The sequence below is a fragment of the Arachis hypogaea genome, chromosome 15, assembly GCF_003086295.3.
Source record: "Arachis hypogaea cultivar Tifrunner chromosome 15, arahy.Tifrunner.gnm2.J5K5, whole genome shotgun sequence".
Classification (NCBI taxonomy): Eukaryota; Viridiplantae; Streptophyta; class Magnoliopsida; order Fabales; family Fabaceae; genus Arachis; species Arachis hypogaea.
Genome location: NC_092050.1, coordinates 68,157,563 through 68,171,937, shown reverse-complemented (window position 1 = coordinate 68,171,937; position 14,375 = coordinate 68,157,563). Strand labels below are relative to the sequence as shown.

Sequence of the window (14,375 nt, the reverse complement as noted above, 5' to 3'; positions counted from 1 at the left end):
GCTAAGCTTTTGAGGAGGAAAGAACTTGGCTAAGAAAGTCGTGACCAGCTTATCCCAAGAGTTCAGGTTGTCTTTAGGTTGAGAGTCCAACCATACTCTAACTCTGTCTCTTATAGCAAACAGAAAAAGCATAAGCCTGTAGACCTCGGGATCAACCCCATTTGTCTTAACAGTATCACAGATCTGCAAGAATTCAGTTAAGAACTGAAAAGGATCTTCTGATGGAAGTCCATGAAACTTGCAATTCTGTTGCATCAGAGAAACTAATTGAGGCTTAAGCTCAAAATTGTTTGCTCCAATGGCAGGGATTGAGATGCTTCTTCTATGTAAATTGGAATTTGGTGCAGTAAAGTCACCAAGCATCTTTCTTGCATTGTTATTATTTTCGGCCATGTCTCCTTCTTTTTCGAAAATTTCTGTCAGATTTTCTCCAGAGAGTTATGCTTTAGCTTCCCTTAGCTTCCTCTTCAGAGTCCTTTCAGGTTCAGGATCAGCCTCAACAAGAATGTTCTTATCCTTGTTCCTGCTCATATGAAAAAGAAGAAAACAGAAAAGAAAATATGAAATCCTCTATGTCACAGTATAGAGATTCCTTTATGTGAGTAGAAGAAGATAAGAATAAAAGAAGAGAAATTCGAACAGCAAGAGGAAGAGAGAGTTCGAATTTTGAGATGAAGAAAAGTGTTAGTAAATAAATAAATAATCAGAAGGAGGTGAGGAAGAGAAGAATTCGAAAATTTAAATAAAATAAAATAAAAAAAATTTAAAATTAAAGTTAAAATTCGAAAATTAAAATTGAAATCAAATTAAATTGAAATCAAAACAATTAGTTAATTAAAAAGAAAATTTGAAAAAGAGGGAATGGATTTTCGAAAATTAGAGAGAAAATTAGTTAGGTAGTTTTGAAAAAGGTATGATTGAAACAAAAAGATAAGATTGATTGAAAAAGATTTGAAACTCAAATTAAAAAGATAAGAGGTTAGAAAAGAAGTTAGAAAAGATTTTGAAATTGATTTTGAAAAAGATGTGATTGAAATTTATTTTGAAAAAGATTTAAAAAAAAATTTAAAAATATTTGATTTTGAAAATTAAAGTTGATTACTTGACTAACAAGAAACTAAAAAGATATGATTCTAGAGTTTAAAGATTGAACCTTTCTTACTAGGCAAGTAACAAACTTAAAATTTTTGAATCAATCACATTAATTGTTAGCATTAATTTTGAAAATTTGAAATAGAAATAAGAAAAAGATTTTTGAAAATCATTTTGGAATTTTCGAAAATTATGAAAGGAAAAATGAGAAAGATTTGATTTTTGAAAAAGATTTGAAAAAGATAGAATTTTTAAATTGAAAATTTGATTTGACTCATAAGAAACAACTTGATTTTAAAAATTTTTGAAAAAGTCAACTCAAATTTTCGAAAATTTTATGAGAGAAAAAGGGAAAGATAATTTTTTGATTTTTGAATTTTAATGATGAAAGAGAAAAAAACACAAAAATGACACATAATATAAAAATTATGAATCAAAACACACAATACATGCAAGAACACTTTGAATGTCAAGATGAACACCAAGAATACTTTGAAGATCAAGATGAACATCAAGACTTATTTTTGATAATTTTCAAGAAAAGAAAAACATACAAGACACTAAACTTAGAAATTATCAAACTTTAGACACTAACAAATCGAAAATGCATATGAAAAACAAGAAAAGACACAAAACAAGAAAATATGAAGATCAAACAAGAAGACTGGCTAAGAACAACTTGAAGATCATGAAGAATGCAATGCATGAAATTTTTGAAAATAATTTTTAGAAAATTAAAAAGATGCAATTGACACCAAACTTAAAACTTGACTTTAGACTCAAACAAGAAACATCAAATATTTTTTTGGTTTTATTATTTTATTAAACTTTTTTTATTTTTTTCGAAATTTAATTGGGAAAAACGAAAAAGAAGAAAAAAATTTTTTTTGTATTTTTCGAAAATAAGAAATAAAAAGCTTAAAATTAAAATAAAATTACCTAATCTGAGCAACAAGATGAACCGTTAGTTATCCATACTCGAACAATCCCCGGCGACGGCGCCAAAAACTTGGTGCACGAAATCGTGATCGTTCCTTCCTTGGTAACGGCGCTAAAAACTAAATATGCACGTTCATGATCTTGTTTCTTAGTCACAACTTCGCACAACTAACCAGCAAGTGCACTGGGTCGTCCAAGTAATAAACCTTACGTGAGTAAGGGTCGATCCCACGGAGATTGTCGGCTTGAAGCAAGCTATGGTCACCTTGTAAATCTCAGTCAGGCAGATTCAAATGGTTATAGAGTTTTAATAATTAAAAGATAAATAAAATATAAAATAAAGATAGAGATAGTTATGTAATTCATTGGTGAGAATTTCAGATAAGTGTATAGAGATGCTTTCGTTCCTCCGAACCTCTGCTTTCCTGCTGTCTTCATCCAACCATTCCTACTCCTTTCCATTGCAAGCTTTATGTAGGGCATCACCGTTGTCAATGGCTACATCCCATCCTCTCTGTGAAAATGGTCCAATGCGCTGTCACTGCATGGCTAATCATCTGTCGGTTCTCGATCATACTGGAATAGGATTTACTTTCCTTTTGCGTCTGTCACTATGCCCAGCACTCGCGAGTTTGAAGCTCGTCACAGCCATCCCTTCCCAGATCCTACTCGGAATACCACAGACAAGGTTTAGACTTTCCGGATCTCAAGGATGGCCATCCATGGGTTCTAACTTATACCACGAAGATTCTAATATCTCGGACTCGGTCCTCTGTATTAGATATCTAAGAGATATTCATTCTAGCTTGTTTGCATGTAGAACGGAAGTGTTTGTCAGGCACGCGTTTATAAGTGAGAATGATGATGAGCGTCACCTAATCATCACATTCATCATGTTCTTGGGTGCGAATGGATATCTTAGAATAGGAATAAGTTTGAATTGAATAGAAAAACAGTAGTACTTTGTATTTATTCATGAGGAACAGCAGAGCTCCACACCTTAATCTATGGTGTGTAGAAACTCTACCGTTTGAAAATACATAAGTGATAATGGTCCAGGCATGGCCGAATGGCCAGCCCCCATGAAAGTCTAAGATAGCATAAAACTAATCAAAGATCCGAAGATGTAAATACAATAGTAAAAAGTCATATTTATACTAAACTAGTTACTAGGGTTTACAGAAATAAGTAAATGATGCAGAAATTCACTTCCGGGGCCCACTTGGTGTGTGCTTGGGCTGAGCATTGAGCTTTACACATGTAGAGGCTTCTCTTGGAGTTGAACGCCAATTTGTAACCTGTTTCTGGCGTTTAACTCCACTTTGCAACCTGTTTCTGGCGTTTGACTCCAAAATGCAGCATGGAACTGGCGTTGAACGCCAGTTTGCATCGTCTAAACTCGGGCAAAGTATGGACTATTATATATTTCTGGAAAGCCCTGGATGTCTACTTTCTAACGCAATTGAGAGCGCGCCATTTAGATTTCTGTAGCTCTAGAAAATCTACTTTGAGTGCAGAGAGGTCAGAATCCAACAACATCTGCAGTCCTTTTTCAGCCTGAATCTGATTTTTGCTCAAATCCCTCAATTTCAGCCAGAAATTACCTGAAATCACAGAAAAACACACAAACTCATAGTAAAGTCCAGAAATATGATTTTTATTTAAAAACTAATAAAAATATAATAAAAACTAACTAATTCATACTAAAAACTATGTAAAAACAATGCCAAAAACCGTATAAATTATCCGCTCATCACTCAACAACCTATGTCTGAGTTTGGCTTCCAGTGTCATAACCTCTGTAAGTAACATCTATCTTACAGGTGTGACTCTCTTGAGCCGATGTATATATTGATAACTTCTTTAAGAAACCTCTGTCTTATATGTGCGACCATCCCCTGGGGTGGCCGATGTATCTCCGGAAAGCGAATCTCAGTGGTCTCACCACCATATCTTTACTTATCTCATTTTCGTCTTGTTCTTTCTTTTCTTTCTTTTCTTTCTTATCATTCTATAGTATAAATTATTTCTTCATTATTCCCTCGCCTCACCCTAAATGTTTTATGGAAAAGAATTATAAAGTCCTTTAATTAAGTCTACGTTCTCTAAAATTTTTAAGATTACTTTGCTTGCTCTCCTCATTAATATTACACTTTATAATATTCTTACAAAATAATATCTTTGATAAATACTAATTATAATAATGATTTATTTTAATAGAAATGAATAATTTTAAAAAAATATTTAAAATAATATTTATAATCTTCTTTTAAAACTTAGTTTATAAAACCTTATTTTCAAGCTTTTATTAATTACTTTCTAAATTATGAATTTTTTAATATTCTATGTTTAACCTCAATATTTTATAAAAATTATATTTGAAATCCTCACTTATTTTTATATTTATAAAAATAACCCTGAATTTTTATAAAATACCCACTTTTAACTTCGTACTTTATTTATTACCAAAAATACCCAAAAATTTATAAAATTACAAATTGTACCTCGATTTTTATATACAAATACAAAGTTACCCTTCAAAAATAAAATGTAATTACTAATCTTTCTTTTATATCAAAACCGAAATTCTTAACCCTTTCCTTTCAAAATATTATTTGTATTTTAATCCGTTTTCGAGCCTTTCGATTATCGATTTTTCTCTGCTTTTAATTTAATATTTTAACTACCAAATCTCATCAATTTCCTCTAAATACCATATCACAACAGTCCCAAAATCATTAAAATAAGCACAGCTGAGTTGTTCATTATAGCCAAACCAACAAATCACAAGCAACAACAATAATTCAACATAAACTCATTCAAACTCAAATAATAATCAATCATATCAACATTCACTCATCAAATTCACCTTTAATTATTATAAAGTTACCAAATCCTACTTCCGTACGAAATCAACACAACGGAAGTTTCGAAGAAATTTTTTAACCGGGCTGCTGAAGAAGAAAAGATCAGAAATCGTCTATCTCTCTTAAAGCTTCAATTGGCCAAACTCAAAGAGAATGAGAGCTACGTTACTGTCAATTTTTACCGAACAAAAATGACACCAACACATAAAGAAGGAAGATACAAACACTTTTATTGGATTAGATTTTTTATTAGAGTTACATATCACAAAAAATCAAAACCGAAATTTTGGTGGGGTTTACGGTTCTCCCCATGCAAGCTCGGTCTCTCTCTCTCACCTATGATCTTTCCTTCTTTATTTTAATTTCTTTCGTTTTGGCTTCGTTGATGAAGAAAGATGAGATGTCGATCATGATGATTAATAAATATAAAGAGTACGTGTCATATTATATATGTATATGCATATATATGCATTGAGTTGAAGGCGCGTTGCTTTCTTTCTTAATACTATATGTATATGTATAATGGATACATGTATAATAGCATATATGTATTAATCTATATATTTGGCCTTCGGCCAAGAAAATAGTAATATAATAATGACAATAATAATAACGGTAATGGTAATAATAACAATAATAATAATATAATAATAATAATGATAATTTTTTTATTTTTTAAAAATATTTTATTATAATAAAAATTATTTAAAAATTTTAATAGATTTTAAATTTAAAATATCATAAAATTTAATTTAATTATTTTTAAGAAATATATTTTTAAATTAAATAATAAATCATAAATAACTCATTATTTAATTTTTCAAAAATTCGAGTTATTATATTGTTACAAAATACTGAAATGTTTTGTAACAAATTATTTTGTTACGAAAAAATCATAATTTATAACAATTTTAAATTTAATACAAATTTTTTGTTACAAGTGCTTCACTTTCTTGTAGTGATGCTTGAGCTTGTTATCAAAGTGACAAACCCTCCATCGTACTTGTTGAGTTTGATGAAGAAGGAGGTAGCCTTTCTAATCATATGCTTTGAACATCTGCTATCAAGATACCATATGTCTTTTTTTTTTCTTTGATGTAAGACAAATTTACATGTTCTTCAACTAACCTTAGGTATCCAAATCTATTTAGATCCTCTTATGTGAAATCTTCTTGGTTGTCCAAGAGTATTATAATTATGAACAATTTTATACAATTTGTTATCACCAAAAGACCTTAGAAAAATAGAGTATTGTTGAGGAACATGACTATTTCTATTTTATTTATAGCAAGGATTCTTGTTTGCTGAATTTTGAGGCTTGCTGGAAATTTTGGGTTTAACATTCTTGAAAAAGAAAGTTTCAGATTTTTTAAATGTTTATTTGAAAACAAAGTTACTTTTCCTTTTGAATTCAAGTCCAGATTTTTTAAAATTAGATCTTTGACAAGCAAGTAATTTGTCAAGATTTTGTGAACCTTGAACAAATTTTGTTAGGTCTCCATTAAAATTCTTAATTTTCTTATTCAACCTTTCATTTTTAGAAATTAAATTAGTAGAGGCTGAGACCGAATGCTTGAGTTTGAATTTGTTTAATTTAGCTTTTAAAGCATTATTTTCTTCTTTTAAAAATTTTTCATTATAAGCTATAGTTGCCTTCACCTTTTCTAATAAAAATTTATTTTTTTCTCTCAATGTCTCATTGTCTTTCTTGCACTTAACAAATTTATCAAAAAGTTTCTTTGAGTTCACAGCAAAATTTTTGATAATAGAGTGCAATTCATTAATGGATAAATCAGAAAGATCTATCTCATCCATGCCTATGTGATCAACCATCAAGCATATTTGAGCCTCATAATCAAAATATTCTTTATCTTCTGAGTTAGAATTATTTTTCAAATCTTCCCATGTTGCCATCATCACCTTCTTCTTGTCCTTGCTTGATTTTTTGCTTCTCTTCAATTAAGGATAGTCGAACTTGAAGTGACCCGACTCCTTGCAATAGTGACAAGTAAATTTGGATTGATCCTTCTTGAAATCTTTAGATGAAGTAGTTCCTTTGCATTTGCTTTTGAACCTCATTGATCTTCTCATTTTTCTTGCAAAGAGCACCATCTTTTCATGTGAAATACTGTCATCAGATTCTTCTGTTTTGGCTATCATTCTTAACTTCAATGCTATACATTTCTTTTTGTCATTTGTGTCTTGAGACATGTGAGTAGTTTCATAGACTAGCAGCTTGCTTCTTAGCTCATCATAGGTAATTTTTATCAAATCATTCCTTTCTGAGATGGCTGTACTTTTCACTTTTCACTTTTTTGCGAGACTCCTCAAGATCTTCCTTACTAGTGTTTCTTCTGAATAGCTCTTCCCCATGGCATCTAGGTTGTTGATGATTATTGAAAATTTTTGAACATCTGATCAATGCTTTTATTCTCCTTCATGATGAACATCTCGTATTCCTTCATCAGCATGTCTATTCTTGTCTCTCTCACTTGTTTGGTTTCTTCATGTGTGTGTTTCAACTAGCCTCATATTTCTTTGGCAGTTTTGCACTTTGAAACTTTTCTGTACTCTTCAAAACTTATCGCGCAGTGCATTAAGTTAATTGCATTGGCATTGAGTTTAACATTGTTCTTCTTTTTCTCTGACCACTCATTATCTTCCTTTAGCACCAAATCCCCATCAGCATTTTGCTTTTGTTAGAATATCAGGTCTGTTGACAATAATCTTCCAAAAGTTTTAGTCGATTGACTGTACGAAGATTCTCATTCTCTCCTTCTAGTATGAGTAGTCGTTGTCGTTGAAGTAAGGAGGTCTATTATTAGAATGTCCTTCTGTGAGCGTGTATACCATGATGCTAGCACCCATGTTATTGGCTATGGATCTTTATACCAAGCTATGAATCTTGACTCTTTGAGATTGGGCTCTGATATCAATTGATGGTAATGCTAGAACTTGAGAAGGGGGTTGAATCAAGTTGAATTCATAAATGAAGTTCTTTTGCTCTGTTTTATGTGGAACCTGATTATGCATGAGATTTTTTTCTTTTTGTCTCTAAAACCAAAAATAAACAGAGAAGGAAAGAAGAGAATGAGGCCAACATGTATCCTGATTCGGTTTTCTGGTGCCATAAAACCTACATCTAGTCTCCACTACAACCATGGTAGAATTTTCACTATAATCAAACTGATTACATACACCAATACCAATGAATTACAACCTAATTCATGTAGTATTAACCACTAAACTTCTACACAAGTCTCGCCATCACTAAGTGCTATCCCAACTTGGTAAGGGAACTAAACCATAGTTCAACTAAAACAGTTACACAAAAGATTTTTTTGGCTTTTCTATGCTTCTCTCTTGCCTCTTTTCTCTCATGACTTTTTCAATTTTCTCCTTACCATGAATAACCTTTTTCTCAATTACAAAAAAATAACATTAGATAGCCATAACACTGAAATTTCAAATGAAGTACAAAATTAAAAGAAAATATTTCAGCTCAAGTGTATGAAATGATACTTAAGTGCCAGTTTGTTTTCCTTTTCCTCAAATGCTGATGTAAGGCCAGATTTATAGGGTGAGTCTCTCCCTTCAAATTGCTTCATTACCTCTTTAGTTTCTTTGCTCATTTTGTCTATTGCTGCTGTCTTCCTTGGCATGCGGTCCTTTTTCATTTTGATCCACTAACTCTGTTGTCTGAAGAGTTGCTTCACCACCTCTATTATCTTTGAAGTTTCTCCACTACACTTGCATGTTGTTTTTGCTCTTCCAATCTCTAAATATCGATCCTCTAATGTCCTTTATGTAGTGTTATTGTCCTTTGTGTCTTAGTTAGTATTCTAATGCCCCAACTATCCCATAATATTGCTAAATGTTCCACTCCTTTTTTTTCATAAATTGTTCAGAACCTTCTCTCTTGACATACATCAAGTTTCTAAATATGTTGTTCATTAAGGGTATTGGGCTTAAGCCTTGAATTTGTGTATTGGAAGTGTGTTGAAGCAATATGAATTTGGACTGAGAGATGAAATATTGGACCTGCACCACTAATACACAAATTAAATCATACTTAAACTTTTAACCAAGTAAATATTTGTCATTATAATTATATATCCAAACAATTCTAACTCAACATCTTGTCTCACAATTAAATGCAGCTATAACATGGAAAACATTCTTCTTGAGATGGACAAGATTTTACAGCCACAAGGAGCAGTGATCTTTCACGATGAAGTTGGCATTTTAATTAAGGTCAAGAAATCATCGGAGGAATGAGATGGACACCAAAATGGTTGACCATGAGGACGATCCACTTGTGATGTTGTTAATTTATTATTTATTAATGAACAAATTTATGAAACTACTATGCTAAAGGTTCATGATAATGGAAACATTTTAAGTGTACTACAGAATTATTGCTAAAGTTACTGAATACTTCTGATTCCTTGATAGTTGATACACTTGAAATAATAACACTTTTCGTAAGTCGGACCATAGGCTCTTGTCAGCTGTGAGCCATTTGACCTGCTTTCTATCCTTAGTAATGCAGTCTTAAGAAGGCTGTTTTATTGTGTATATGTTTATTAGTGTAAAGTTTTAAAGTTATTTGAAAAATAGTTAGGATTTATTTTTGGTGACCATAGTACGTTAGGATTTAATCTGGTATATTAGTACTTAATAGAGTAAATTAACAGGAAATATTGAAATAGACAACTTTTAAATTTTATTGGATTAAAATAAAAGACAATTTTTTTTTATGAGAATCAGAACTAAAGTATAAATATTTTATAGAAATTAAAAACTTATTTAACCCTAAATTTATCCATGTTATAAAAAAAATTTACTTTTGACTAAATTGCTTGAGTATCTAGTTTTGACGGTAAGAACGTAAACAATCCACTAATACTTTTTAATGTTTAGGCATGGAAACAGATGCCATTACTTGCCCCTATTTGCGGTAACCCATATTTTTTACTTGCAGATAATATTAAGGATAAGATCACATAAACAAATTAAATGAATCTCAATATTATATAATTGTGCTAAAATCAAGAAGTTTATATGTATGTCCTATTTTAGAACAATTTTATGTAAGTCGGAGGTATCTAATTCGATTTACACTTTTTTTATATAATTAAATCGAATTCAATTGATTTGATTTAACTATAGTAGTAAATTAAATTGAATAGATTCAATTTATTAAGAAAAGTTATTTTATGTAATTCAAAATAACTTATGTTAGTGTAGCAGGAGCTGGTAACATCCTAAATAAATCGAGTCTAATTGATTCGATTTACTACATGCTGAGCTAATGAAATAAATCGAATTCAGTTAATTCGATTTAGCAACGAATGTAACATATATAAATATAAGCAGAACGTTAAATTTTCATCAGAGTGGCACTTAAACTGGCTAGTAAAGATAGTTTTTTAATTCTTGTGCACTATAGAAAGACGATTAAGGAAAAAACACAACAAAGAATAAAATTTACTAATAAGATTCTGTTGGGTGTCTTTATCAAACTTTCTACGACTTTTGTTGAGTTGCAGAATATTATAATCCAAAAATTGAGACTGCATAACATAAAACGGATGAAGAAGTTATTTATAGAATTTCGTAATTTGTTGTTCGAGATGCTACCAGTAATTTGGGCAACTCATTCCAATCGATAGATATGATCCAGGTTGTCTTCCATGTCAGTTTTAAATCTTGTCGTGTTGTGACTTTAGTGTTCTCTCTTGCGTGGGTTGTTGGAGAGAATATTGTGGCTGTAATTCGAAACATGTTAATTTGAATTCTATATATAAAGTATACAAAGGCTAAACCGAATCAGGTAAAAATCAATTTATATTGTTAGCGTTAAAGAGTAATTCGAATCTATTTGATTTGATTTACTTTGAGCACCTTCAGCTATAAATTGAATTCAATTGATTCGATTTATTATGGCTGGACTGAGTTCTTTTGGAAGCTTATTCCTACTAAATCGAATCTATTCAATTTGATTTATTACTACTATAGCTAAATCAAATTCAATTGATTCGATTCATATAAAGTAGTGTAAATTGAATTGAATAGCTTCGATTTATAAAGATTTCAGATACTTAAATATGACAAAATTATCATTTTACATTTTACCTCTAAAATATAAAAGTATCCTTTTAAATACGTATCATTTAAGATGGTTTTGATTAATAGAAAACAAAAAATGTTAGTGAAATAATTGAGAATGTCCAAAATATGCATACAAGTAGTTTGTAGTGTTTGAATGTTGTAATTAAGGATAGAAATTCCAAAATGTCTGATGTAGTATCCATACATCTTTTAATTAAACTGTCTTAATTATTATTAATTAGAGTCCCATATTACTTTCCATTAATGATGGTTAAGGTAGACACCAAAAAAAAATGAATGATAATTAAGGTGGTCTAATTAGTTTAATTAATATCACTCTAACTAACATTTTACAATTTTAATAATTGATTAGTTAGGACCTTAATAATTAGGTTAAGAAACTCAAATAGATTTTTCGTTATGATAGGTTAACTTATTAAAATAACCTTATTTTAATTATATGTATAATTGATAGAATTAAACTGAATTGAATTAACTAAGTTTACATAATTATAACTAACTTTTTATGTTATTCATAGTCAATTGGTTAGGACCTTGTTAATCTAATTGAGAAACTTCAATAGACTTATTATGATATTAATATTATTAGCAGACTTATTGGGATAGTTACACACTCTATTATCAACATAATGTGAGTAACAAAAGATAAATAATTCTAAGAAGTACACAATTTGGTGATTAAATCTTTGAGGTGAATTAATCGTAAAAAATAATGAATGATAATCATTATCGCTCAATCTGTTTGTATGAACATTTTCTCCATAAATTGAGTTTCGAAGAATTTACTTGATTGATCCAAGGATCATCTTTTAACCAACAAAATTCCAAATAGTCCTGAACAATACCCTATAAATGACATACAACTGTTCAAGTGTCACTTCACAAATAAAATGATGGATCTCTCTTCTTTTTCCATAAAAGAAAAATAAAAAAGTTATATAACTATATAGTTTTAATTGTCTTTAGTTGTCTAATAGAATCATCCACAACTTTGGCTTTTACCTGACAACTATATTGTTATTATTTGGTCCCATTAGTTTTCCAGCTAGGATCTTGAATGGCTGTGGTTGATCTAGAAAGTTTAATGGTACATGTCTCTTCCTGTATTTCTGTTTGTAAAATTGTGTATGAAAGTGGCAATAAAGGCATATGTGTTAATGTGTGTTCTTAAGATAATATATTATATGTTAGCACTATTAGCCATAGCATATATTTATACAGTCTGTTATAACTTAACAATTTAGTTAAGACCTGAATTAATTATATTAATTAGTTAGACTAAATGTAAAGTTATTTAGTTATATTAATTAGTTAGACTAAAGGCATATGTGTTAATGTGTGTTCTTTCCCTCTTCTCTCTTCCTCTTTTTTTGACTCACACACTGAGTTTGATGAGAATGCGCGTGTTTCACCTCTGTTCTTGATAGAAATAGCGATTCCGATCAACGAGACTTGGAAAGAAGCGTCATTTTGTTCTTCCCCTAATTTCACCAACCATGGCGTAGCTAGCTTCATCTTCATCTGTAGTTTCTTCAGCTTCATCAATAGTTGTGGATCCTTATAACCTCTCTCCCGCTGATCAACCCAGTCTGATCTTGGTCACTCAACAATTCACTGACTACAACTATTGTAACAGCCCAAACCACCCGCTAGCACGATATTGTCCGCTTTGGCACACAAGGCCTCACGGTTTTGCATTTGACGATAGGGATGATAGCCGAAGTCCCCCACACTCACTCGTCAAAATGCGTCATGCTAGGAAGAGGTATCCACACCCTTATAAGGCATGCTTCGTTCCCCTCCCCAACCGATGTGGGACCTTACAACTATCATTCTTGGAGCCGCGCGATGCAGAAAGCCCTAAATGCCAAACGTAAGCTTGGTTTCATCACTGGATCGGTGCCTAAACCAGATCCAATCACTGAACCAGAGAAATTTGAGAATTGGCAGTGTGCGAATGATGTAATAAGCACATTGATTTTGAATTCTGTTACAAAAGAAGTTGCTACCTCTCTCGTATATATAGATTCTGCAGTGGAGTTGTGGAACGATCTGAAGGAGTGTTTACAACATGGAAATATCCCGCGCGTGTTCGAATTGAAGCGCGACTTGATGAATCTTCGACAAGGTGCCACGTCTGTGTCACAATACTTCATAAGAATCAAGGTTCTTTGGGAAGAATTGAACTCATATCACCCAGTACAATGCAATTGCGGTGATGTGCACGCCACGCAAGAGTTTCTTCAAGTTGAGTATATTCACTATTTTCTCATGGGATTGGATGAATCCTTTTTCCAGATTCGTGGGCAAATCTTGCTCTTGGAACCTCTTCCCACAATTAACAAAGTCATTTCTCTTGTAACATAAGAAGAAAAACATAGGGTAATAGGAGCGTCACTCAATTCTGCTTCCCATAATCAAGTAGTTTTTTTGGCGAGAAATCAGCAACCAACACAATCTCAAGGTCATGACAGAGGCATGATGAAGAAAGATAGACCCCTCGTCTCGCACTGTGAAATTCTTGGGCACACTATCGACAAGTGTTCCAAAATTCACGGTTACCCTCCAAATTTTGGCAAAGGAAAGAACACGAAGCCTTCGGTTCATCATATCTCCACATCTCAGTCCAATTCAGATGCACAAATCAACCCAAATTTGACTCCAACACAAGTTCAACAGCTCCTAACCTTGCTGAATAATAAGAAGATCCAAGATATTTAATCAAATGAATCAACTGAAGTTTCAACTCCAGCAGGTATCGTTCTCAATGCATCCATGTTAAGGTCAAACTTATCTCATAATTCTTGGATTTTGGATAGTGGTGCCACCATTCACATTGCTTGTGATTTATCTCTATTCACCTCAATACATACTTCGAAGAATTTTTCTGTCTCCTTACCTAATGGTGACATTTTCTCTGCCAATTTCATAGGTTCAGTTACTCTCAATAAGCATATATCTCTCCAAAATGTGCTTTATGTCCCTGAGTTTCATGTCAATTTACTTTCAGTTTCATCCTTTCTTGCTAACTCCACAATCACTGTCACTCTTGGTTTTAATTACTTCACTATTTAGGACAACAAGTGTTTGAAGATGATTGGAAAGGGTGACTTGCAACAAGGACTTTACATCCTAAGAGCAGAAATCCCAACCAATTCGGCACTGCATGGTTCACAAAATTCTTCAAATTCTTTTCTTTCTAGTGATATTTCTTATACTGATTCTATCTCAATAAATTTGTGTAGTCCAGATTTATGGCACACACGTCTTAGTCATGTACCTCCTAACATTCTACAACACTTAGATAGTATTTTGCATTTGTCGAATAAATCAACTTGTCAT

At 31.6% G+C, this 14,375-nt stretch overlaps 1 protein-coding gene across 1 annotated transcript; it reads left to right on the top strand.

Moving 5' to 3' along the window:
- Positions 1 to 12,881: 12,881 nt before the first annotated feature.
- On the top strand, positions 12,882 to 13,754 carry LOC112748485 (uncharacterized). The gene is made up of 2 exons (XM_025796719.1): positions 12,882 to 13,391; positions 13,479 to 13,754. The coding sequence occupies exons 1-2, from the start codon at positions 12,882 to 12,884 to the stop codon at positions 13,752 to 13,754; spliced, it is 786 nt and encodes a 261-aa protein (XP_025652504.1).
- Positions 13,755 to 14,375: the final 621 nt, after the last annotated feature.